At 40.1% G+C, this 25,741-nt stretch overlaps 2 protein-coding genes across 5 annotated transcripts in view; both read left to right on the top strand.

The window, feature by feature from the left end:
* The window catches only part of camsap2a (calmodulin regulated spectrin-associated protein family, member 2a), a 67,003-nt gene extending 63,448 nt beyond the window's left edge, over positions 1-3,555 (top strand). For 2 of the 4 annotated variants that reach the window (XM_017702390.2, XM_017702385.2), the window contains 2 exons: positions 979-1,097; positions 1,385-3,555. In XM_017702390.2, the coding sequence (XP_017557879.2) occupies positions 979-1,097; positions 1,385-1,690 (425 nt within the window). In that variant the 3' untranslated portion in view covers positions 1,691-3,555. The remainder of the gene's footprint in view (positions 1-978; positions 1,098-1,384) is intronic. The other 2 variants (XM_017702386.2, XM_017702388.2) reach the window with 1 other exon arrangement.
* Positions 3,556-9,441: 5,886 nt separating this feature from the next.
* Positions 9,442-24,873, top strand: wdr47b (WD repeat domain 47b). Its single transcript, XM_017702384.2, has 14 exons — positions 9,442-9,555; positions 11,027-11,205; positions 12,154-12,237; positions 12,385-12,469; positions 15,533-16,305; positions 17,534-17,645; positions 18,733-18,899; positions 19,830-20,060; positions 20,215-20,382; positions 21,265-21,434; positions 22,435-22,605; positions 22,736-22,867; positions 23,303-23,521; positions 24,450-24,873. Exons 2-14 carry the CDS (start codon positions 11,048-11,050, stop codon positions 24,590-24,592), a joined length of 2,613 nt encoding a protein of 870 aa, XP_017557873.2. The 5' UTR covers positions 9,442-9,555; positions 11,027-11,047; the 3' UTR covers positions 24,593-24,873.
* The last annotated feature ends 868 nt before the right edge of the window (positions 24,874-25,741 follow it).

The following is a 25,741-nucleotide window of genomic DNA, read 5'->3' as shown; positions in this document are numbered from 1 at the left end:
TCATTTTTATGTGAACATATTTCAACCTCTTTGTAACCCTTAGAGTAGAACTGCCTGTTTTGCGCCTTTAAGATTCAACTCTGATCGGCTGCCTTGTATTATACATCATTCAAAAAGCAGTTCAGGCTTAAACGCTGCTTATAACATCAGCATAAATGGGCAGAGCTAAGCTGCCATAGGCAGAATGGGAAGATATATGTATTTACTGTTTATTTGCTGAATTTAACACATTGGAAAACCAAATAAAGCATAAAATGTGCCTTGTGCAAAGGTTATGGCCACTAAAGCAAATAAACAGTAATTATGCATTAAATGCATTCAAAATGTTAAATTATTTGAACTTATCAACAACTCATATCATTAGACCAGAGCTGTTCAAACTTTTGCAAACACTCTTAAAAAAGATGGTGCTTCAAGGGTTCTTTAGTAAAGAAAATGGTTCTATATGGATCCATGAACACTCAAAGAACTCTTTGCATGAATAAAGGGTTCTTTGCGTCATGAAATGGTTTTTCAGACCAATGGAAAATGTGCATGAATGTGCTTTAGACAGTTCTATATAGACCCTTTTTGAAAAATGTTCTATATAGCACCATCATAACAATAGAAGAACCCTTTTGGGTGCTATATAGAATCTGAACAACCTTTACATGTCGCAAAGAACCCTTAATTATGCAAAGGGTTGTTTGAGTGTTTGTGTATGGAATCTTTACTAAAGAACCCTTTAAGCGCATTTCAATCTTTTTAAAAAACATACGACTGTGTATGAAAAGATGTAAAACAGTGAATTCAAATGGGCTGTTTTTATAGCCACATTTCCACATATAGAGTGTATGATCTGTGGTTGGTATGTAAAATTTTACAATGTTAAGGTCTTTATTTTAAAAAATGTAAGGAAATTGTGGTCTTTCAACCACTTATGTTGTGTAGCTTTCTAAGCACTTTTAACCAACCAATTAAGATGATGTCTTTTTACAGGTCCTAAATTGTACAAAGAGCCCAGTGCCAAGTCGAATAAGCATATTATTCAGAATGCCCTGGCTCACTGTTGTTTGGCTGGGAAGGTCAATGAGGGACAGAAGAACAAAATCCTGGAGGTAAGAACATGAATTAAAGTAGTTTTGAGCAAAGTCAATAAATGGCAACTCTGTGAAAGTAAGTGATGGAGAATGTCTGTGTTAAAGACATTTTAATCTTGATAATTGATATTATTAGTTAATATTTTTCCTGCCCTCTGATGCACATTAATGTAATCAAAATCAGAAGATTTTTTTTAAAGATGAGCAAAACTACATGTTCATATTATTTAACTGATGTGATGTGATATGAGCTAACAAGGTAAAAATGTAGTTTTTATTATGCCTTTTGTTTTGTTTCCTTGTAGGAGATGGAGAAATCAGAGGCGAACAACTTCCTGATCCTGTTCCGTGACTCGGGCTGCCAGTTCCGCTCTCTCTACACGTACTGCCCCGACACTGAGGAGATCAACAAGCTCACAGGCATTGGCCCCAAGAGCATTTCACGCAAGATGATCGATGGCTTGTACAAGTACAACTCAGACCGGAAGCAGTTCAGCCAAATCCCGGCAAAGACCATGTCTGCCAGTGTAGACGCCATAACCATCTACAGCCACCTGTGGCAGACGAAGAAGCCAGCAACCCCAAAAAAAGTAGCACCCAACAAGTCCTAGTACTGTTCAGTGGATCCTTCCAGTCTTTCTCTGTACTAGACACTCAAATCTGGACAACACACATATGAGGTTTGCGCTTCTTCATGGACCACTACCCACAATCTCCACTGAATCCAACCAGGAAACACAATTTTGCTGAAATAATATTTATGCACAACTGGAATGTACAACACTATGGGCTTGTCAGCGGCTCTCACATTTGTATTTATAACCGGACTGTCTCGTTGGAGCTCTTTTAAGCAAGTTGGGTGGGTGAGTGCGTGCGTGGTTATTTTGTATGTGCCAAAACAGTGGTTAATAATGAAATGAAGTAGTATGACTCGTATTTGGTACACTAAAGCACTGAATGTCATTCGTCTGTATAAAGAAAATGTTTGCATATACATATGTTGACATGTGGCCTTATGTTGGAAGTATTTTATTTCTTTTGAGTCTTTTGTTTTTGTTTTGTTTTTAGTAGTGTACTGAAGTGATTGTAAGGCTGCTCCATGAGAGACAGTTACCACTGAAATGGTTTTGCTAGACCTGTTCTACTAGGGGGGGGACTCCTCTGGGCAAGCAATGCTGTATCTGTGCATTATACCAAATCAGTGTGGTAATATGTTGAATATTTTTGCTTGCATAAAGAATCACCTCCATCTCTTGTGTTTTAAACTACTTATTCTGCTTCAATGGCTTTGGTTCACAGCAGGATTGTGAATTCTTCCAGTGCAAATAGGTGTTTATCATTGAAATTTTACTATTATTATTATTATTATTATTATTATTTCCAGTTATTTGACAGACCAGAGGAATTGTTTAAAATTCAAAACCATGATCTGTTTAAATCAATGTGTCATTAACAATAGGAAGGTGGTTTAGAAGACCAAACTCCTCTTGCATTATTGCGTGATTGTAGGTTGTGAAAATCAAGCTAGCTAATATTTGATAATGCTATATTGAATTATGTATCAGTGATATTTCCGTGTCAGCTTCAGCAAATGAACTGAATCGATACTGAGAAGTCCTTGTACCAGTCATTCCCATTTTAGTTTTCTCATTTGTGCTTGGTGAATGATTTGTTGATTCTGCAACAGTCATTACGATTTCCAGAATCAATTTTGCCATAGATAATCGAGACCGTTTAAAACCGTATTCTCTATGTCACAAATCAAGCCGAAATCTCAAAAAGCAATGTGCCAAATGACATTTTTATTCTTACTGCATGGTTTAGACTGAGGATTAATGCTCATGTTGATAATTAACTTGTATTTTGGCTTGGGATGTCAAAAAGCCCTACCACAGATATTCTACTGCCTGATGTTTGTGGCTGTTATTTCAGTGGTAAACATGTGGTAGCATCATGCTCTGTGGGTCATAAGGCAGAATGTGGCTAGTTACGGGTCAAGGCTTACTGTGTTTGACATAAACACATGCCTTCTTTCAGTTTAATTAAAGCCCATTCTATATCCAGGCTCTCTTTGAGTCCCTTAGCATGTTCTAGATTTCCCTTTCCGTATTCATCAACAAACACACACAGCTGGGCTCCATTTATTTACAATGTTGGATTGCTGAAATGTTGTGTTTCTGAAGGGAAAACTGTACAGGCCTGTTACATACAGTATCTGGAGGACAAAAAAACTTTTTTAAAAAGTCGTTGTAGTGACTTAAATTGGCTGTTTCAAGCCAAGAACTGGCTATGTATTTGTAAATGAGCACGGTTTAATATTGTACAGTGTGCAGTGTGAGCTCATCAGACCATTGTAAGGAAGCCTCATTTTTGTTCCTTTCTTTTTTTAAACACACTGCTGTCATTGCTAACTTGTTGAAGTAGCATACCATGTTTGCTTTATATTGCATTGAATAAAATATCGCATGGTCTCAAATGCTTTGTGATATCTTGTTTTGGAGCAAAACGTTTTCTGCAAGATCCCATACCGTGGAAAACTGGCTTTTTTAATAAAACAGTGCGAAGTCGTATGGAAATACTGGTAAATGTTTAAAACATACCATTCACTCCACAGTCCATTCAATCCATACATTTATTGTGTTCAAGATGTCATGAAAACCAAAGGAAGTACAAATGAGTGGCAAATTAAAGGAAGTGTAAATGCATGTACCATTGTAGCATGTGTAAAAATGTCAGTTTATCTCAATTTTGGCTCAAAAAGAGGCTTTCATGTTTTCACTTTTTTTACAACGAGGATTGGCGCCAAGTCATAAGTATGGTCCTCCATTTGTCAAAATTTCGGTTCTCAGACAACACAAAATGGTTAGCCAGCACCATTGATTATTTTTACATCTTTCAATCAGTGCTACAGTCAAGATGAGAAATATAGGGGGTCCCTGAAGGGTCCCTAAAAACAAACATTAACACATGCTGTCTCTTAAGGAAAAAGAGATGTTAAACTGCAAATTCATGGAAAAGTCATTGTTTACCCTGCTTCGCTCAGAGATCAGTAGGCTTCTGTTGCAAATTGGTTCACTTATTTGGTTCTGTACAGCCTAGCAATGGCAACTATGCCCAGGACAACTGATAAACTACAATATGACATAGCATATTTACAAATCTTGAAAACTCACTCAATTTCCCAAGAGTGTTGGAAAGAATGCATGGTTACTCATCTCTCAAACTGAAGACAGATAGGAAGATGTGCAAGATCTCACATAATGTGTGAAAGACCTTCCAAACTAGAAAAGAGCATTTCTAGAAGAATTGCAACAAACATTTTGTTGCCATTGAAGCTAGCATTAGTGCTGCTATGGCTAATGACTTCACCTAGCAGCCAGCCAATAGTGGAGTAGCTGGCCAATATGGGACCCCCTGAATACCATGGATCCAAGGACCATGTATCAACCAATTTACAACAGAAGCTCGCCGATTCCTGAGCGAAGATGGTTAAAAATGACCTTTCCATCAGGCAGCATAACATCATAATAAGTTTATTTTAGGGACCCTCCACCCCCCACCATTTGCTGAACCAATCTTTTGAAATGATTCACAGCTCTGACTGGAGGTTTTCTATAGCATCCATGCAATATTTATGTCCATCTAAGAGATTTATGACTCAAATATAATTTTATAATATATATATATATATATATATATATATATATATATATATATATATATATATATATATATATATAATATAATAGCATAACATCTCAGCATATTAAGATTTTATTTTTTCCCTTGAGGTCCACTTACAGCATTTGTGCGGTTTTCTGTACCAACATAATTAATTTTTACTTGGCCATTTTCCAACATCTCTTTGTCCCGTAGAATGCATCATACTGTTTTTGTTACTGTACCTTCAAGGCTGATATGTAATAAATGAGCTTTGTTCTGATTGGCTGTCCTGTATCACCTTTCAAAAAACAGTCTTTAGAGCTTCATAAAGGGGTGGCACTAAACCACTGTAGGCCAATATAAACTAGTTGGTCCATAGGAGATCATAAACCAGCCATTAGGGGTGTACTTTGTGTACTTCTGGTGCCGGTCCCAAGCCCGGATAAATGGTGAGGGTTGCGTCAGGAAGGGCATCCGGCACCAAAACTATCATGCGGATCACAAATGTGATTGCCATACCGGATCGGTCGAGGCACAGATTAACAACAACCGCCTCCGGTGCTGTTGACCAGCAGGGTGCCGGTGGAAATTGGACTACTGTAGGTCAAAGACCATCAAAGAGGAGAGGAGAAAGGCAGGTTAGAAGGCAGCGAGAGAGAAGGAAAGGCAGGAGTGTAGAGGTTAGAGTAGGGACTCTGAACATAGGGACAATGACTGGTAAAGGCAGAGAGCTTGCAGACATGATGGAGAGAAGGAAGGTAGATTTTCTGTGTGTCCAGGAAACCAGATGGAAAAGAAGCAAGGCCACTTTGGAGCATTGGAGGTGGATTCAAACTGTTCTATCATGGTGTAGAGAGGAAGAGAAATGGAGTAGGGATAATCCTAAAGGAACAGCTTGTGAAAAGTGTTCTGGATGTAAAGAGAGTGTCAGACAAGATCATGAGCCTGAAGTTGGAGGTTGATGGTGTAATTTTGAATGTGGTCAGTTCATATGCACCACACGTTGGTTGTCAGTTAGAGGACAAAAAGGAATTTTGGAGTAAGATGGATGAAGTGGTAGATGGTGTCCCTAGAGAGGAGAGATTAGTGGTTGGTGCAGACTTCAATGGACATGTTGGTGAAGGGAACAGAGGGGATGAAGAGGTGCTGGGTATGTATGGTGTGAAAGACAGAAATGCGGAAGGTCAGATGGTTGTAGATTTTGCAATGAGAATGGAAATGGCTGCGGTGAACACGTATTTTCAGAAGAGGGAAGAACACAGGGTGACATACAAGAGTGGAGGGAGGTGCACACAGGTGGATTATATCCTTAGCAGGAGATGCCACCTAAAGGAGATTGGAGATTGTATAGTGGTACCAGGGGAAAGTGTAGCAAGGCAGCATAGAGTGGTTGTCTGTAGAATGAGATTAGAAACAAAGAAGAGGAAGAGAGTGAAGACAGAGCCAAAGATTAGATGGTGGAAGCTGAAGGAGGAGGATGGTTGCAGGCAGTTCAGGGAAAAATTGCAACAGGCCCTTGGGGGCAGTGAGGAGCTACCTGAGAACTGGGAAAATACAGCTAAGGTGGTGAGAGAAACTGGCAAAAATGTGTTGGGTGTTTCTTCTGGTCAGAGGAAAGAAGACAAGGAAAGTTGGTGGTGGAATGAGGAAGTCCAGGAGAGTATTCAGAAGAAGAAGGCTAAGAAAAAGTGGGATAACCAGAGAGATGAAGGAAGTAGGCAGGAGTACTGTGAGGCTAGACGCATAGCGAAAAAGAATGGTGGCAAAGGCAAAGGCTCAGGCCTATGATGAGCTGTATGAGAGGCTGGAGAGTAAAGAAGGAGTAAGGGATTTGTATCGTTTGGCTAAACAGAGAGATAGAGCTGGAAAGGAATACAGCAGGCTAGGCTGATAAAGGATAGAGAGGGAAATGTACTAGTGAGTGAACAGAGAGTGTTGAGTAGATGGAAGGAGTACTTTGAAGAACTAATGAATGAGGAAAACAAGAGAGAGAGGAGGACAACGGGGGGAGAGGAAGTGCAGAGAATTAGTAAGGTGGAAGTGAGGGCAGCTTTAAAAAGGATGAAGAATGGAAAGGCAGTTGGTCCAGATGACATACCTGTGGAGGTATGGAGATGTTTAGGACAGAAGGCAGTGGACTTTTTAACCAGGTTGTTTAACAAAATCCTGGAGAGTGAGAGGATGCCTGATGAGTGGAGAAGCAGTGTACTGGTCCCCATTTTTAAGAACAAGGGTGATGTGCAGAGCTGCAGTAACTACAGAGGTATAAAGTTGATGAGTCACACCATGAAGGTATGGGAAAGAGTTGTTGAAGCAAGGCTAAGGCGAGAGGTTCAGATCAGTGAGCAGCAGTTTGGTTTCATGCCCAGAAAGAGTACCACAGATGCAATTTTTGCATTGAGAGTGTTGGTAGAGAAGTACAGAGAAGGTCAGAAGGAGCTACATTGTGTCTTTGTGGATCTAGAGAAGGCGTATGATAGGGTGCCAAAAGAGGAACTGTGGTACTGTATGAGGAAGTCAGATGTAGCTGAAAAGTATGTTAGGGTGGTGCAGGACATGTATGAGGATAGTGAGACAGTGGTGAGGTGTGCAGTTGGAGTGACAAATGGTTTCAAGGTGAAGGTAGGGTTACATCAGGGATCAGCTTTGAGCCCCTTCTTGTTTGCAATGGTGATGGAAAGGTTGACAGATGAGGTCAGGCAGGAGGCTCCATGGACCATGATGTTTGCAGATGACATTGTAATCTGTGGTGAGAGTAGAGAGCAGGTGGAAGAGAATCTGGAGAGGTGGAGGTTTGCACTGGAGAGAAGAGGAATGAAGGTCAGTAGAGACAAGACGGAATACATGTGTGTGAATGAGAGCGAGGCAGGTGGAAAGGTGAAGATGCAAGAAGTAGAGGTCGTAAAGGTGGATGACTTCAAATATCTTGGGCCAACCATCCAGAGCAATTGACAGTGTAGAAAAAAGGTGAAGAAGAGGGTGCAGGCAGGATGGAGTGGGTGGAGACGGGTGTCAGGGCTGATGTGTGACAGAAGGATAGCAGCAAGAGTGAAAGGGAAGGTTTACAAGACAGTAGTGCGTCCTGCTATGATGTTTGGTTTAGAGACTGTGGCTCTGTCTAAAAGACAGGAGGCTGAGCTGGAGGTGGCGGAGATGAAGATGCTGAGATTTTCGTGGGGAGTGACAAGGATGGACAAGATTAGAAATGAGCAGATCAGAGGAACAGTGAAGGTGGAGCAGTTTGGAGATAAAGCCAGAGAGGCCAGGTTGAGATGGTTTGGACATGTGTTGAGGAGGAATAGTGGATATATTTGTCAAAGAATGTTGAAGATGGAGCTGCCGGGTAGAAGGAGAAGAGGTAGACCTCAGAGAAGGTTTATGGATGTAGTGAAGGTGGACAAGGAGATGGTTGGTGTAAAAGTAGAGGAGGCAGTGGATAGGGCAAGATGGAGGCAGATGATCCACTCTGGCGACCCCTAAAGGTAGCAGCCGAAAAAAGAAGAAGGTCCATATGAGATCATAGAAATAATTCAAACTCCTGGGAGGTTCAGGTTCCCATGACATGGGGCCTAGGATGTACTACAAATTAAAGTAGAGTTTATGCATGAGGGCCCTGATTCCTCTAAGTTTTCACACTGAGTCTAAGGAGTTTTTCTGCCGCTCTGTTTGCATTTGCGCAAAATGAGGCTGAAGTTTCCTTTTTATTTCCAGTTTCGCCTTAAATGGCGCAGCATTCTGACACGTGGCCTTCTTAAAGGGGAACTCCACAGATTTTTCGGAGATCTGGAGATTGAAACAAAGTTATTCAGAGTGGCTTGATATGAAATGTTCCATTCTAGAGAAACTTGCCCAGTCGGAAATGTTCGCAGACAGGTGATAGCAACCAGACGTCTGAAGAGTTTAGTCCCTCTGCAAACCCCCCCACAAAAAGTTATTACACGAAAGGGTTAGATATACCTGATGTCTGACACACTGTTTTATGATAGTTTTGTAATAATGTTTTGGCTTAACATGTGTTTTAATCCATTCATAGTGCAAGGCATTGTAAGGCAAACTAGTCTCCAAATAAAATAAAACTTTTTTTTATAAAACTTATCATAAACATTGCACAAAAAACTCAGAAGACACATGTGGGTTCACTGGCGGTTCTGAATAGTAAATAAAACGGCTATATTTGTCTTGTAGACATGGTGACCCTTCGTTCCTATCACCACCACAAATCAGTCTGTAGTTTCTCTGCAGCGAACCATTTCAGAACCATTCCATTCTGAGTGGTTTGATGTGAAATGTGATGTGAAATACTATTAATACTTTTTTTTGTACAAATTCCCAAATCCTATGTAAATCAAATCCTATGTAAATGACAAAAATAAATATATTTGTATTTCAATATATCTATAACGTGTTTAACAACTATGAGAATATCCACGTATTTGCTGTGAACTTATCAGCCTACATTTACAAGTCTGTAAAGGCTAAATTATGAGAACTTTTGCAATAGCACATTTCCTTGATAACAAATAAGAATCCAGCTCCAGTCTCGTCTGTGTAAAGCTGCTGTGTGACGATACTTGGCCTAAACCGGGTTGCAGGGCTAAAACTGAACCGAATTAAACAGAACTTAATCAAAGGAATCGATTCGCTCAGCTGAATCGAACTTCCACATCACTAGCAGCTGGTGCGCGCGACACTGGGTGGGTGGGGCGTTGCCACGGTGAACGCGCTCACAGCGCTGCAGGAGAACGCTGAGCTCACATAAATACAGGCTGCGGCGCACGCGGGGGATTAAATCCACCTTGTTTTTTTTCTACAGGTAAGGGTTTTTTAATGATAGTTCAACTGGAACTCGACTGATGATGGATAGTAGACATGCGGTTAAACCTGACCGGAGTCAGACAGCATGAGCTAAGCCGCCAGCAGTAAACAGACTAGCTCTGGGGTGCAGGTTGTGCACGGTGAAAGTTAGCTAGCTAACGTCATGATGAATCATGGCAGGTTTCTCTTTGTGTTTGTTTGGTTAGCGGCTCGTATCGCCGATTTTACTGCCCGGCTACAGAAAATAGGACTGTGACACTGTCCATAAGATGCTCTGTAGGCTTTAAGAAACCTGATGCCTGGGGTCTGCTGCAGCTGCCTGCGTAGAGTGCCTTCAAAACGGCACAAGCTGCTAGCTGCTGTGAAATAAGTTTCCCATTTCTGCAATCGAGTTAATAGGTTCCTTTGTTTTGATGTCTTTCTTGTCAGGCTTTTTGCCACGAGGGATTGATGGTGGATGAAACGACATGATACAGCTTATAGAGGCCTGGATTCCTCTAGGTTAGTTAGTTCAGACTGGCGAGTAAATAAGCCATGTAAGCAACGAGTAAATAGTATAAACTGTAATATGCTTAGGTCTATTTTACGACTACTAAAGCTAACAAAGGTCCTTATCAAGGAGGAGAGTGTTACTTTGGTTTGTTTGGCTTTAAAGGTAAAATTTTGCATCCCATACAGACCAAATCAGGTTGTACAGCCTGCTGTGCCATTATAATTGAGGTCAGGAAACCTGACTATATGGGAATCTGAGGTGCAGTCCATTTTAGCAGAGTTCTGCTTGTTTTGTGTGTTTTTCAGGTATAGGCTATGTAGTCTGAGTCGTAGCCAGATTATAGCTGACCTCTTAGTGTTTTTAATTTTAATTTTACACTTTCCAATATGTTACTGGAAGAATCCAAGCCTCTAAAATGGTGTTGCCTGTCCAGTTAATTCATCCTGAATAAGAAGTGACAAAAATCAGAAAGTAAGTCAACAGAAAGAAAGGAGGCTGTTGCTTATGTCAAAGGGAAAGCTCGCAGATCTAATAGTAAACAGCGTTTACTGTTTACTCAAGTACTACCTCCGTAACTGCTGTGGTTATGTATGTTATCTGACTGCGTAACTCAGATTACAGCATGTTAAATTTCCCTGCACCTTATTCCACTACCTCATGTCCAGAAAGAGAGCTGTGTCAGCGCTGCTCTGTCCTGTCTGTTTACTGTGTCTAATGTCTGTTTAATTTATTGTATTGTTTCTAGTTTAATTTTTTGTTTGCCCATTTGTACTCTTTTGTTCCATATTGCACCATGTTGGTCCTGGAGGAATGTAATTTCCCTCCACTGTGTACTTGTACATGGATGGAATGACAATAAAAGCCTCTTGACTTGACCCTACTTAGAGTTGTATAATGAAGATGCTAGTGTCAGTAAGCTTGTTAGTGAAGATGGTATATTTTCATATATAAGATGTCATGTATTTGTCTTGCTCAGTTCTGTAGGAATTGGAAAAACATGACTGCAGAGGAGACAATTAACATCAAGGAGGCCGAAATCCTCAAACTCATCCTGGATTTCCTCAACTCTCGAAAGCTCCACATCAGTATGTTAGCCCTGGAGAAGGAGAGTGGCATCATTAATGGCCTCTACTCAGACGATATGCTCTTCCTCAGGTGGATTTCCTGCTGTTAGCACTGCTGCCAGCACCTATTTCACCAAATCTTCTTTGATGCATGTGATGGTTGTAATGCTTTGTCTCAGGCACTGTGCAGAAGGTTTGCTAATCCAAAGAAAATGCTTTCCTGATTCATCTAGTCTATAACCAGCCTGTTAATTTTGGCGATGCCGTGTAGACCCCAGTGTTCAAACACAAGGCCCACAGGCCAGATTAGGGCCACAGCACGGTCCTGTCTAGCCAGCAAAATTATTATTCCACCCCCCTCCCCCAGCAACAATCTATGGGACACCAGTCACCAAACACACTAGCTGTGTTTCTGCTGCAGTTCACCCTGTATAAACACTTAGCTCAGCAGCTCAGAAATTGATCCAAAGAATGAATGAAATTGCAGCAAAGAAACTATGGTAGGTGTCTACCTACCCCCTGGGCACATTTAAAGAGGTTTAAGTTTTCTGTAGGTAATGTATGTGTGTGTATATACACTCATTGAACACTTTAACACCTCCTTGTATGTACACTTTTTGTCCTTATGAGCTCCACTTATCATATAGCGGCATTTTGTATATCTACAATAACAATGTTCATTTGTTTCTCTAAAAGCTTTGTTAGCACTCAGTTCTTTATTGGTCAGGACCCCTAAGATGCTGCCCACAGGATGCTGTTGGCTAAATATTTTTGATTGGTGGACTATTCTTAGTCCAGTAGAGACATTGCTGTGTCTGATCCACTCGTACCAGCTACATCTGCCTGTATTTTGGTGTTGACATTTTGGCGTATTTGAAGCAAACAGTGGCCAGTTTTGGTTATAGCAAAATGTTTTCTGGACACCAAATTTATTGAGATTTTTTATTATGGCCCTTTTAGTGATTGACTGAAGTATGATTTGATTTTTACAGTGTTTGTGCTCTAATTTGCAAATTTTTTTTTTTCTTGTCCCTCCAAGACAACTGATATTAGATGGCCAATGGGAGGAAGTTCTTCAGTTCATTCAGCCATTGGAGTGCATGGACAAGTTTGACAGAAAGAGGTGAAGGAGATTAATTTAGTCTATGCACTGGTGCACAAGAGGTTCCAGTCAGAGTGCCTCTACACCATTCTCTGGTTCATTGCTCAGTAGTCTTATTGGTTATTCTGATATATGCTGTTTTATTTTTATTTTTTTTTACCTCCAAAGGTTTCGTTACATCATTCTCAAACAGAAGTTTCTGGAAGCTCTTTGTGTGAATAATGCTATGTCTGCAACCGAGGATCCTCAAAATGTGAGTTTCTGCATGTGTCAGGGGGAATAATCTCACTGCAGCAGCTTATGTGCTTGAGGAGTGAGATGTGAAAAGCCTTAAGACTGTGATCTGACATGAATGTGCAGTCCTGACTAGAAATTCTGTGCATAAATACAGCATGAATGGAAATATGGGCATTTCTTTGTAATGTGAAGATTTGTTGAAATTTCCCCAGTTGTAGTCCATCAGCCAAGACATGTTTAGTGAATGTATCTATTCTATGTATTTCTCTGGTTCTGTGAGGCTAATGTTGCTATCAGGTCATAGAAGCTACATCTGTCAGTGGTCAAGAGTCCAGAGGAGCATAATTGGCTTTGCAATTTCTAGATGGCCCTCCATCACTGAGAATAATGCTAGCTAACACCGGCATTGGTTAGCTGATGTAATGTAACTGGTTGTTAGCATTCTTCTCCAAGCCGTTTGAGCTGTCCACTGACATGTTAATGTCAGTTTGAAAAGCTGTTGTGGTGTTTCACAAGTCTTGGAGGAAGCTTGTGCTGCCCTTCACCCTCCCACCCATTTTAAACATTACACAACAGTATCTCATACTGTGCATGATTAATTAGGTGTGCAGTTTGCCTGGACATATTATTCCTGTACACAAACTGTGCAAATTGCATAGGGCACCCATCTGAAAGGGGCCCTTCATGGCAAGTATGACAGCATATTTTATAGCTTTTTCTTAGAAATGCATATTTTATTTTTTGGTTATCTGTACAGACATACACTGTATGGACAAAGTATTGGGACACCAACACATTACACCTACAGCAGCTTTTGACATCCCATTCTAAATCCAGAGTTCTAAATTCTGGGTATTAATTTAGAGCTACTCCCCACTTTGCAGCTATAACAGCTTCCACTATTCTGGGAAGCTTTCTACAAAAGTTTGGAGTGTGTCTTTGGGAATTTTTGCCCATTTATCCAGAAAAGTGTTTGTGAGGTCACACGCTAATTTGGACAAGAGGGCCTAGCTGGCAGTCTCCATTCTAGTTCATCCTAAGTGTTCGATTGGTTTAAGGTCAAGGTTCTTTGCGGGCCAGCCAAGTCCTTCCACACCAAACTGACCCAGCCATGCCTTTATGAAACTTGGGGACATGCTGGAACAGAAAAGAGCCTTCCCCAAACTTTTCCCACAAAGTTAAAAGCAGCCAATTGTCCAAAATATCTTGATATGCTGAAGCTTTAAGATTTCCCTTCACTGGGAAAGCTTTAAGATTTCCCTTCACTAGGCCAACCTCTGAAAAACAACCCAATAACGTTATCCGTCCACCACCAAACTTTATACTTGACACAATGCAGTCAGGCAGGTAACATTCTCCTGAGGTGACACTCCACTGAATATGTTTCCACTGCTCCAGAGTCCAGTGGCAGTGTAATATACAGCACTCTCCCCAATGCTTGGCATTATGCATTTTGTGTGCAACTGTTTGGCCTTGAAAACCCATTTTGTTAAGCTCCTAATGCAGTTATTTTGCTGATGTTGCTTCAAGAGTAAATTTGGAAGTCATTAGGGAGTGATTCAACAAAGGATGGGCATTGTGTGCTTCAGCACTCTGTGGCCCCACTCTAAGTTTTTGTTGCCTTCTGCTTTGTGGCTAAGTTGGTGTTGCTTCTAAGTGCTTCCATTACACAATATTATCACTTACAATTGACCGGGACAGATCTAGCAGGACAGAAATTTCGCAAACTGACTTGTGGCGAAGGTGGCACCCTACGTCGGTGCCATGTTTAAAATCACTGAGCTCTTCAGTATGACCCATTGTACTGCCAGCATTTGGCTATTAAGGCTGCAAGGATATGTGCAGAACCTTTAGCAGTGGGTGTGGCTGAAACACCTAAGCTCAATAATTCGGAATGGTGGCCCAGTACTTTTGTCCATACAGTGTAGTTGCTGCAGCAGATTTGACAGGATGGCTTCAGAGCAGGCTCGGTGTCGGGAAATTTTTTTTTTTTGGTCAGTGCCCCACTAATCAATCTTCATGCCCCACTAAACTAAACTTCATAATGGCACAGCAAAAAACAAAACTAAAGTAAACTGATATAAAAGACTACATTGATTAACACACAAGGGTTTGCATGCAGCACTTTGTATTGGCTGCAGTCTAATAATGCACTGTATGTTGTTGGATGCTACACCAGCAGGCAGGTTTCCTAAATGGGCAGACCTTTGGTTAATTAATGTAAAATGTGGTTCTGCTGTTGATTTCCTCCTGAATGTGTTGCACCTTCCAACCGATTGACAGTGCATTTATTTTAGTTTTTTGGTGGGGCTGAATGAAATGTACAGACATACAAGTTTAATCTCAATAAGACCATTGTCAGTTCACATGTCTCTGTAGAAAAGTTTAATAAATTTTTTTTTTAAACAATATAGTAGCGTAACTATGAGGTTAAAATGATGGTTGTAAGGAGAATTAAAAGGCATGTATGAGAAATGAACAGTACTTTGGCAGAAAATGAAGGCAGAGGTGGACTATGTTGCACTAGTTCCAGTTAAACGGAACTAATTTGCTCTCTTTAATAATGAATCAGGCAGTTGGTCAGTACTGACGGTATACACAGTATGATCAGAAAAGCGTATTGTATTGTATTGTAATTTGGCATGATAATTTTATACATTGTCATATTGTGCAACTAATATCCTGAACATACATGTAGTTTAGGTGAGGAGACTGGCAAGTCAGGTTTTGCTTAGGGAAGGCTAGAACTGGAACTTCAGTTTCCAAAGTGCTAACACATAAAATAATAATGCTTCCATTATTTGGTAAATTTCAATTTGCTTTAACCTGGTGATTCTAGATTCTTAAGGGACCTAGACAGCCCAACACAGGGTTATAGAGTGAAAGTGTTGACCATCTGGGGGACCCTGAGGACGTTTGAGAACCACAGCTTTAATCATTTAATCAGTTTACAGTGGAGTGTTAATTATGTTGGCTATCTCCCAGTGCCTGCAATTAATAAACCCAAAGAAAGGATTTAACATGGGCTGCTCTGATTGAAAGACAAGATGACATCTCACCATTGCTCTTTGTTCCTCAGCTGGAGCTAACCATGCAGGAGGCGGTGAAGTCCCTGCATGCTCTGGAGGAGTACAGCCCCTCAAAAGAAGACTACAGCAAGCTCTGCCTACTTCTCACCCTCCCTCGGCTCACCCACCACGCAGAGTTCAAGGAGTGGAACCCAAGCACGGCCCGGGTGCATTGCTTCGAGGAGGCCTGCACCATGGTGGCAGAGTTTATCCCAGCTGACCGCAAACTGAGTGAAGCAGGCTTTAAGGCCAGTGGTGACCGCCTCTTCCAGCTCCTCATCAAGGGCATCTTGTATGAGTGCTGCGTGGAGTTCTGCCAAAGCAAGGCCACGGGTGAGGAGATCGGCGAGGGCGAAGTGCTGCTTGCCGTGGATGTGCTGTGCGGCAATGGCTGTGACGAGCTGGACCTGAGCCTGCTGTCCTGGCTCCAGAACCTCTCGTCCTCTGTTTTTGCGTGTGCCTTCGAGCAAAAGACCCTCAACATTCATGTAGACCGGCTTGTGAAGCCAGCACGCACGGGTCACGCCGACTTGCTTACGCCACTCCTTACCAAACTGTCACCATGTCCGGCTTCACCACTCAGACGCCCGCAGTCAGCTGATACATACATGTCACGCTCGCTCAACCCTGCGCTGGACGGCCTGTCTCACGGCCTGGCGGGGAAGGAGAAGAGCGCTGAGGGTGGCGGAAAGGCTGCAGCAATGTCGCACTCGTTTGCAAACTTCGGCTCAAATGCCAGTCGCAGTGTATTGGACAATAACATCTTCACAGAATCACCAGAGAGGTACAGTCCCTTTGTTGGTGCTGCACTGTGGGTTGTACGGTCAGCACCAACTTTGGAGAACTATTAGTCTTGTATCTAATATCCCAGCTTTTTAAAAAAAAAAAAATTAAGCTGTACCTAAAATTCAAATAATTAATAATATTGGTTGATTTGCATTTGGTTAAATTAATTATTTTTGGTTGCTTCACTGACTGTGATTGTCATGACTGTCAAAATTCACAAGTAGAAGGGCCCATATTATGGAAAACTGAATTTCCCTCAATTTGAAAGTTTCAAAACATACAATGTACTCTTCAGTCCAGGCAGTGTGTAAATGGAAAGTAAGCTGCAAACATATTGTTTCCTAGTGCTATTGGAATGAGGCATAATACAGGGCAGCCAATCAGAACAGAGAACATTTAAATATGTCATAAAGGCACAGTAACAAAAACGGCCTGTTTCATTAAAAAGAAAGATAGGAAAATTTATGCAGAAATTAATTATGGCAGTTTGTGTTGCATAAAACCACACAAATGTTACAGGTAGGCTTTAAGTAAAAAATAAAATACAAGAAAAACATAAGATATGAGAGTTTTGGTTGCTTCAATAACAATGACTACTGTTAGTATTGAAAAACATAACTAAATAACAGAAATGGGAAAACCAGCGTCTAATAGCCCTAAACTTAAAACAGGACCTTAAGACAGCACTTGTTTTTCAATAAAGTATCACATTCCTGAATATGATGTTCTAATTTAACATTTAAAGTCACATTTTCTGTGTTTTATCTTCTGGATTTCCACTGACTCTGATAGATCCTTCATTATTTAATCTGTAGTAACAGTATGTCAACTGGACCCTGACCTGCATATTGTATTTATTGCATGTAACTGAACTGTGTGTGTCTCTGAGCAGTCAGTGAGTGCACACTCTGGTCAGAGACATCAGTCTAAGCCGTGAAATTAAACATTTGGCCAAGCTAAACCCCACTAATTCTGTTCCATCTACTTAAATAAAGCCTGACTGTACTAGCTTTTCTAGTTTGTACAGGGCAGCGTATCATGGAATGTTGATTTGGTACCCAAGAGCTACAGGCGCTGCCCTTCTCCTGAGTGTAGCTCTACAGCGCCCTCTACAGTTGTTTGTGAAATGACATGTCTCGTTAAGACATAAATAATTTTGAAAATGCTGGTGAAGTAAATATCATTTTGTGTTCAGTGATGTTTCTGTGCTTCTCTTGTACCTTCAGGTCACACACACAAGAAGAGAGAATGAACAGCTCAGGAGGGCCTAACTTGTCCCATCCCACTCTCACCCCTGGGAGGGATAGTGAACCTCCTGGGTCAGTTGAGAAGAATGAGGTATATAAAGGCAAATAGTTAATTACCATACACTGCTTGTTTACAGGCTCATAATTGGACTAAATATCTTTTTTTTTTCTTTTTTTTTATGATGCATGTAGTTGTTCAGTCTTCTATAAGTTTTTATCCTAATCCAGGAATTCATACCTTCAACCTTTTGCAACTCGCAACCCACACAACCAGCCACAAAAGCTTTTGCAGCCCACAGGAATATTTATTAGCCTAATTGTTTCAAATCCAAGCTAATATAACACAATCAATGTAGCGTATGAAGTTTCACTTGACTGCATAATCATGCAACATAATAAACAGCATTATATCCCTGATGGATTGCATTGAAAACAAACCTGTCTATGATCGTCATGCAGTTTTTTTCAGTTTTTTTCAGACCTGTCACTCAGCTCAACCTAAATATTTGGGTATATTTGTGAAATTTTATTTTGCTGAGAATTCTCAATGTTAATGTTTGTCATATGTCAATTTATTTGTTTGGTTAAGTGTCTGTTATAATGCACTATAAAAATAAAACTGACTGGCAGCCCCTCAGCAGTACCACATGGGTGATTGCAAACCACTGCTCTAAACATATTGTGACATATTTTCATCATAATTTAAATCAAACAGATCAGCCATAATATTAAAACTCATTGTCTCCAACAAAACTCCAGCAGCCCCTCTGTGTCTGATCCACTCATACCAGTACAATACACACTAACAACCACACAGCCACGCTAGTATCACTGCAAACTTGAGAATGTTCCACCACCCAAATGATACCTGCTCTGTAGTGGTCCTGTGGAGGTCCTGATCATTGAAGAACAGGGTAAAAGTGGGCTAACCAAGTATGAAAAGAAACAAGTGGACTATAGTCTGTAATTGTAGAACTGCAAAGTACTCCTTTATGGTGGAGCTGATAAAATAGATCATGAGTAGAAACAAGGATGTTTGGCTAATCTGTGTCTGTCTCCCTCCCCTCATTTCAGATCCAAAACTTTGTACAGATCATCAGGTTATATGGCTAATCACTACTATGCAGTAATGCATTCCACAGTAATGACTTCTGATCTTCTCACTGATTTTTGTGTAGGAGCAGTTGCAGGAATTCCAGCGTCAGCGGCTCCGTGTCCAGCAACACCTGGAGCAGAAACAGCAGCAGACACAGCTCTATCAGCAGATGCTGCTGGAGGGAGGAGTACAGCAGGCCAATCAGGCATCAGCTGGCCAGCACAACCTCACACAGACCTTCCTCAGCAGGTCAGACTCAGACACTCCCATCAAAAAGAAATGCTTACTCTACCAGAACTCATGGCAACTGATGAATTAGCAAGCAGAAGTTGGCTTTTTAAAGGGGACGTTTAAATTTCCACTAACCGCTAAAATAGCATTTTGAATTTTTGAATAACATGACCAGATGGAGGGTATTTGAAACTACCAATTCATTACTTTAATTTCCAGTCAAACAACCATTAAGTTAAAGTGTTCATGGTTTTAGAAAATTACTAAAGTCTTAACATCTAAATATAAAAAATTTTTCAGTGTTTAGTGTGTGCCTTTTATTACAGCTTCTTTTCTTTTTCAGGAGACTCATTTTTTCTTTTTTTTTTTTTTCTTGTCTTTTTTTTTTTTTTTTTAAGAAATCTGCATATTTTTCCACACCTCCAAAGTTCAGCCTTAGAAGTTGCAATTTCTGCTCTTTAGTTTGACTAATCCCCAACACATTCAGTGATGTTGAGGTCTGGACAGTTTTGGCAGGCCTTGCATGGTTGTTAGGAGTCACAGTTTTGGAAACTCCTGTTTTTTGTTTTTTATTCCTCCCTGCTTATGCAAGTGGATTATCTTATATCTTATCTTTTCAGAACTATCTCATAAAGTGCTGTAATGGAATACAAAACACATTTCATGATAGAAATTGGTCACATACAGAATTTCGAGCACCCTTTATGAACACTGTAAACTAAACATATAATGACTCAATTTATAAGTTAAAACACAATGTTGTCCCCCCCTCCTGATGTAAATGCTAAATCAATAGACAAATAATGTGCATGCTTCAGAACTCCATAGCTAAAGCAAATAATTGAACAAAACCAGAAAAATATCCAGTTGAATATGGTTATATTTTCAAGTACTGCTATACTTCTTGTTCTGAATGGGTGGCTTGTTTGCTATGGGCCTTTTGTATAGGTCTATTCAGAAGCTGGAGGAGCTGAATGTCGGGATGGAGGATCTTGGAGAGGACGTGCAGGCTCTGGCCAAGCAGTGTAACGGCACGTCGGTCAAAGCCGGACACGCACCCACACTGCAAGCTGTCGGTGCCAGCAGAGATCGAGCCGCCATCACCAGCAGCACCCCTCAGAAAGGAGGTGGATGGAACATGCCTTCACTGGATGAGTCCCCGGTGCTGGTCAGCCGGAGGTGAGGCTACACAAGTTCAAGTCCCTGCCATTTAAAACTTTCATAATGCATGCAGTTTGTATTTTTCCTCTTTGCGTTTGTCATTGAATAGCTGTTCAGTATAATTTCATAATATACAGCAGCAGTTCTGTGAGCTGTTGATATGACCTTCCAGTGCATTTCAAGATGAGAAGCCCAAGTCTCCATTTATAGCACTGCACACATTGGAGGACACGCAAGCTGTGCGAGCCGTCGCATTTCATCCTTCCGGAACTCTCTATGCTGTGGGCTCCAACTCCAAAATCTTGCGTGTGTGCAACTACCCACAGAACCTTAATCACAGGTATTTTGTGTTGTAGATTTAATTAATTTAATTTAATTCAAGTAATCTGGTAATGAAAAAAAAAGTCAGTCAGTATACATATTTCTTTCTAAATACATGACAGGTGTTGCATTAGGCCTGTAGTTTTACTCTGGGGGTGTCAATTAAGGGCCAAGGTGGTTGTACATTTTCATTCCAACAGAACAGGAGCAAACATGATTAATTATTAAAGACTGGTCAAATCTACCCAGCTGTGTTTGCACAGATGTAAAACAATGAAAGATGACCAAATACATTATGTGTGTGCTGAATTTCCAGATTTTTTTAAGCTAAAATCCAGATATCTTCATCAGATTTCTTAATTTTAAACTGCATTGATCCAATATATCCTAGCATGCTGTTCACATGACTGCTTAAACTATCCACTGGTTTGTCTTGATAAGGATGCAACATACTTGTTAATGTTAACTTAAATATACATTAAAATGCAGTCGGTGGTCTTTGCATTAGAGTATTATAATTGGTTCGTGGACATTTAGAAGTTAATAGTGTTATGAAAGTATAGAGGTCTCTGTCACAGTGTTGGGAAAGATACAGTTAAGGGTGGGAAGTATGACAGAATTTGATAAAAGTGGATGGATGGATGGATGATTAATTGCACCACAATTCACCACAATATGCTTTTTTTTTTTTTTTTTTAAACATTGTGGAAGTAGTACTCAAATATGGCATGTTTCATTAAAAAGAGACCATAATTAGTATTGTTTAATAAGATTTATTATATGTGAAATGCTGAATAAAAATCAGTGTACTCAGTTTTTGATCTAGCCGTACTGGTGCATTATGTATCTTAAACAATTTCACAGTTGAATATTTATTTTCTTCTATCTCTGACTCTCACAGTGCAGAAAACCCAGTGAGACAGCCTGATGTTTGCTTCAAACGCAACAAGCACCATAAAGGCTCCATCTACTGTGTGGCCTGGAGTCCCTGTGGTCAGCTTTTAGCTACAGGCTCCAACGACAAATACGTGAAAGTCCTGCCTTTTAATTCAGACACCTGCAATGCTACAGGTAACAGATATTCTCACGACAAGCATTTCACCCCACGTATGGTAAGGGATTTTGCTATGTGGTATTGTAGTCAAATAAATGCAAACAATATTATGTTTGGGGTTTTTTTTTTGGAAAGCCTTGTTTAGTTTTCCACAAGGGGGAGCTACTAGCACTCGGACTGCATTTGTGAGCATCACTGACAAAGGGGAAACACTATCAGGATCTCATGAATATGTAAAAGGTTTTGTTTATTGCGTCTAAGCTGAATAGCCTGATGCATAGCCGACTAACCAGATTTACTGTAACTGTAGCATAACGTGAATTCCAAATGCCTGTTAAAAGCTTAAAATATTTCAGATGTCGGTGTTGAGCACGGCTTACCTAAGTAGTAGTAAACCATGTGTGGGATGTGAACACCACTACTTGCTTGCTTGTTGCTAACAAAACCCTGAAGTCTTTATAGAAATACTATTAATTTAAATGCATTATATTGAATTTGCTGATACCTGCAGATAATGCATACTTTACATACGTCCTACTGGTCTCTCTCATAAGAAAGTGAGCCTGATGCATAGATGATTGTTTTTTGTTTTTTTTTGTTTGTTTTGTTTTGCCACATACTGTAGATAGATTTATTTACATATAAAGTAATATCAGTGGCTTCTGTAAAGTATTCTGGAATCTTTGAAAGGCTCTGTATAGTATGCTGCTGTTTAGTTAAGCCAGTTATTTATTTATTATTCTTTGGCCTTTAAAAAAAGAACCAAAAAAAATCTTGAGTAACTGTCAAAATAATGGCTCAGTTACTTGATTTACTCATCGATAATTTTAGTACTTCTTTGAATCTTGTAATTTGTATACATGATATAATGGCAGTGATTTTGTGGTGGTTTTTTTTTTTTTTTTTTTTTTTTTTTTTTTTAATAAATTGGTTGTTCTTGTGGAGATGTTTAGTAGCAGCAAAATGGCTATGGTCAGTATAAATTTGGTCAGGGACCTCAAAACTATGTATGTGTAGGGCCAGATCTGGAGTTCAGCATGCATGATGGGACTATCCGTGACCTGGCGTTTATGGAGGGTCCAGAGAGTGGCGGAGCCATTCTCATTAGTGCTGGAGCAGGAGACTGTAACATCTACACCACCGACTGCCACAGAGGACAAGGCCTACATGCACTCAGTGGACATACAGGTATACATGCAGGCACATGACAAACATTTCACCCCATGTATGGTAAGGGATTTCACAATATGATATTGTGGTCAAATAAATGCAAACAATATTATTGTTGTGCTTTTTTTTCTTTGTTTATTTGTTTTAGGGCACATCCTGTCCCTCTATACATGGGGTGGTTGGATGGTAGCGTCTGGCTCTCAGGATAAGACTGTGCGTTTCTGGGACCTGCGTGTGCCCAGTTGTGTGAAAGTGGTTGGAACTGCCATGCATGGAACTGGTGTGTTGCTTTCTTCCATGTTTTCTGTTAAATGTATACAGTGCCCTCAAAAAATATTTTGACACTTGAGGTAAAACTGACTAGTGGTTAAAGTTCTTTAGAATATTTTATATAATGTTTTACAACATGAATTTTGCTTCAGGGGGAAAAAAAAAAACACACTGGTGCAAACAAAGTCTGGGGCAGTTTTCTTACTGTGTTGTCATTGATAAGATCATGTAGTAATATGCAGGGACATTTTGAATGCAAACCTCAAGATGTATGTAAAACAAAACATGGCTCAAACGACAGAAATAGAAATGGAGTAAATGTTATATTTGATTTGAACTTGATACATTTTGAAAGGCACAAATGTCCAAATACTTTTGGGGCCGTTCATCTGCTGAATGTTGAGGCCAAAGAAAGATATTAAGTTCTACCCTGTTTAAAAATCAGGAAGTGCAGTGGCCTCAGTGGCAGTGGACCCTAGTGGGCGGCTCATGGCCACAGGACTGGAGGACTGCCGCTGCATGCTGTATGACATCAGAGGAGGTCGAACAGTGCAGGCATATCGCCCCCACACCAGTGACATCCGCTCTGTTCGTTTCTCCCCAGGAGCACATTACCTACTCACTGGTTCCTATGACAACAAGGTCATAATTACTGATCTACAAGGTAGGCAAGACAATCTGATCTTACAGACCCTGCTTTTTATCTCTCAGAACAGGTGAAGTGGGCAGTAGGGGCTCCATAAAGACTTCTAATCCATAAAGGCTGAAGAGAAAATTCTTTCAAATTACTGGAAATAAACAAGGAGCCATTTTGGCTCTGACTGTACTTCAGGGGCATTTCATGCACATTAACAAGTACTTTGCAGAAATGTTCAACAGCATTTTAACTTGATCAGAATTATAATGAACTGTTTTAGCTCAGCAGCAGAAAATTTTCAAATAAAGCAATGTATAGGTGGCAGTTTGTTTTATGGAAAAACATACAGAATTGAGACCTTTTCCTGTGCAGCAGGTTCTCCTATAATATAGTGCTCCATTTTGTCTGTGGATGGTTGCCATATGTTTTAAATATAGGGCCATTTTGCCTCAATTTTGCTTGGGCATGTACCAATATGGGAATGTGGGTCGATGTTAGTACCTGACATTTCCATGCACATATCTGTGCCAATACTGATGTGTAACCCTTTATATAATAAGTACAAATTGACACTACATCCGCCTGGCTTAGCATTACAGAGAAATACACCCATTTGTTTCTGTAGTGTTACAATTGAAGTTAAATAAATGCAGACATTTTGGTGCAGTAGCCCAGCGTTGCCTAGAGTTTAATAAAGGTCATCAAATATCAGTTAAATTATCATCCAAATCTGATAATCTGTCCAATGCCAATATTTTTTTATTTTAAGCAAATGTGTGCCAACGCCAGTATGACTGCGATACCATCATGCATCTCTAATTTTGCAGCCTCACACATCAGAAATCTCCATCTTTTTTTTTTTTTTTTTAAGTATGTTGCCCTCTCAGACGTGATGACATGTCTAACTGTTAGACTGTTCTCTGCTGTTGGAACATCTTAGCTTTTCTGTCCACAGGGGACCTAACCAAGCCGCTCCCAGTAACAGTGGCCGGCGAACACAAGGACAAAGTGATCCAGTGCCGGTGGCATGCACGAGACCTCTCCTTCCTGTCCTCTTCTGCTGATAAGACTGTCACACTTTGGGTCCACAACCCTTAAACCTCTCCCTCAAACTAAGAAGGAAAAGCTGTACAGAGAAAGCACAAATCAGTCGGATGCCCCGTATTCTCTGACAAACTGCCCACATTCATTCAAAAGGACCACTGAACGGGAAAAGGAGACAAGTTAGAGTATGTTTGTGTCCTTGCTTGTCTTTGTAATGTCACTGCTTTTTATCATTAGTGGTGTTCAAATGGAAAGTACCTTTCCCTGTAACTGGAACATTAATTGGTCACTTTTCAATAAAAGCAATGAGTCTTGCATGTTGCTGCTGATTAGGAGCAAGCTGTCTGCTGTTTTCTGTAGCACAATAAATAAGAACTGGTGTATTTCGTTGGTTATGACGCAAAACAACCAAGATGATTTAAAATATGTGAAATGATTTGTGCCTTGAGTTTGGTAATCCATAGTTAGGCTTATAAATTTGAATTTGTTGTAATATGGCCTTTTATATAAACGGACTAACCAAGCTACCGGCTCGTCTCGTGTAGTGTATCAGCTTTACTGAATAATGGGCATGTTGCTACAGTTGATTTCAGCTCAGATTACACAACAACTGATCAGTGCGTTTTTAACACAAAACCATGGCATGTGGTGTTCAACTGAAATGTGAAGGAAAAAAAAGAATTGTCGTTAAGTGTCTATACTGTAAATATTCTGGGTAAACATGTTATCCTCATCAGAATGTAGATAAGATATATTTGAAGGTTTTATGGTTTATTTATTTAGTTTTGTTGTTCTCTTCCTTGGCACTAAAAAAACAAATGTTGCACATGCTGTGAAACACTTGATGTATTAAGTGAATTTAAATTATTTTTCCCTTTTTTTTTTATGCTTTTAAAGAATGGCAATAAAGATAAAATAAAACGGAGATGCTGTTTGATTTGATACATAGCTCTTCTTCCTTCCTAACTTAAACTGGTTCTGATTGTCTTGCACTTATACTGAAAATGAAATGCATGTGTGACAGATGTAATATATAAAGTGTGTGTGTGTGTGTGTGTGTATATATATGTGTGTATGTGTATGTGTGTATATATAGTGCAATTATTTTTATATATATATATATAGCGCAATTATTTCATATATATAGCGCATTTTTATATATATATATATATAGAGAGAGAGCTCAATTATTTTATATATATA

Source organism: Pygocentrus nattereri, chromosome 15, assembly GCF_015220715.1.
Source record: "Pygocentrus nattereri isolate fPygNat1 chromosome 15, fPygNat1.pri, whole genome shotgun sequence".
In the NCBI taxonomy this organism is placed as follows: domain Eukaryota; kingdom Metazoa; phylum Chordata; class Actinopteri; order Characiformes; family Serrasalmidae; genus Pygocentrus; species Pygocentrus nattereri.
This window is presented reverse-complemented; position numbering and strand designations above follow the sequence as displayed.

Coding starts and splice junctions, on each gene's coding strand:
- wdr47b (XM_017702384.2), top strand. CDS start 11,048: ATGACTGCAGAGGAGACAATTAACATCAAGGAGGCCGAAATCCTCAAA. Junction 12,470..15,532: donor CAACCGAGGATCCTCAAAAT/GTGAGTTTCTGC, acceptor TTTGTTCCTCAG/CTGGAGCTAACCATGCAGGA. Junction 16,306..17,533: donor TTCACAGAATCACCAGAGAG/GTACAGTCCCTT, acceptor TTGTACCTTCAG/GTCACACACACAAGAAGAGA.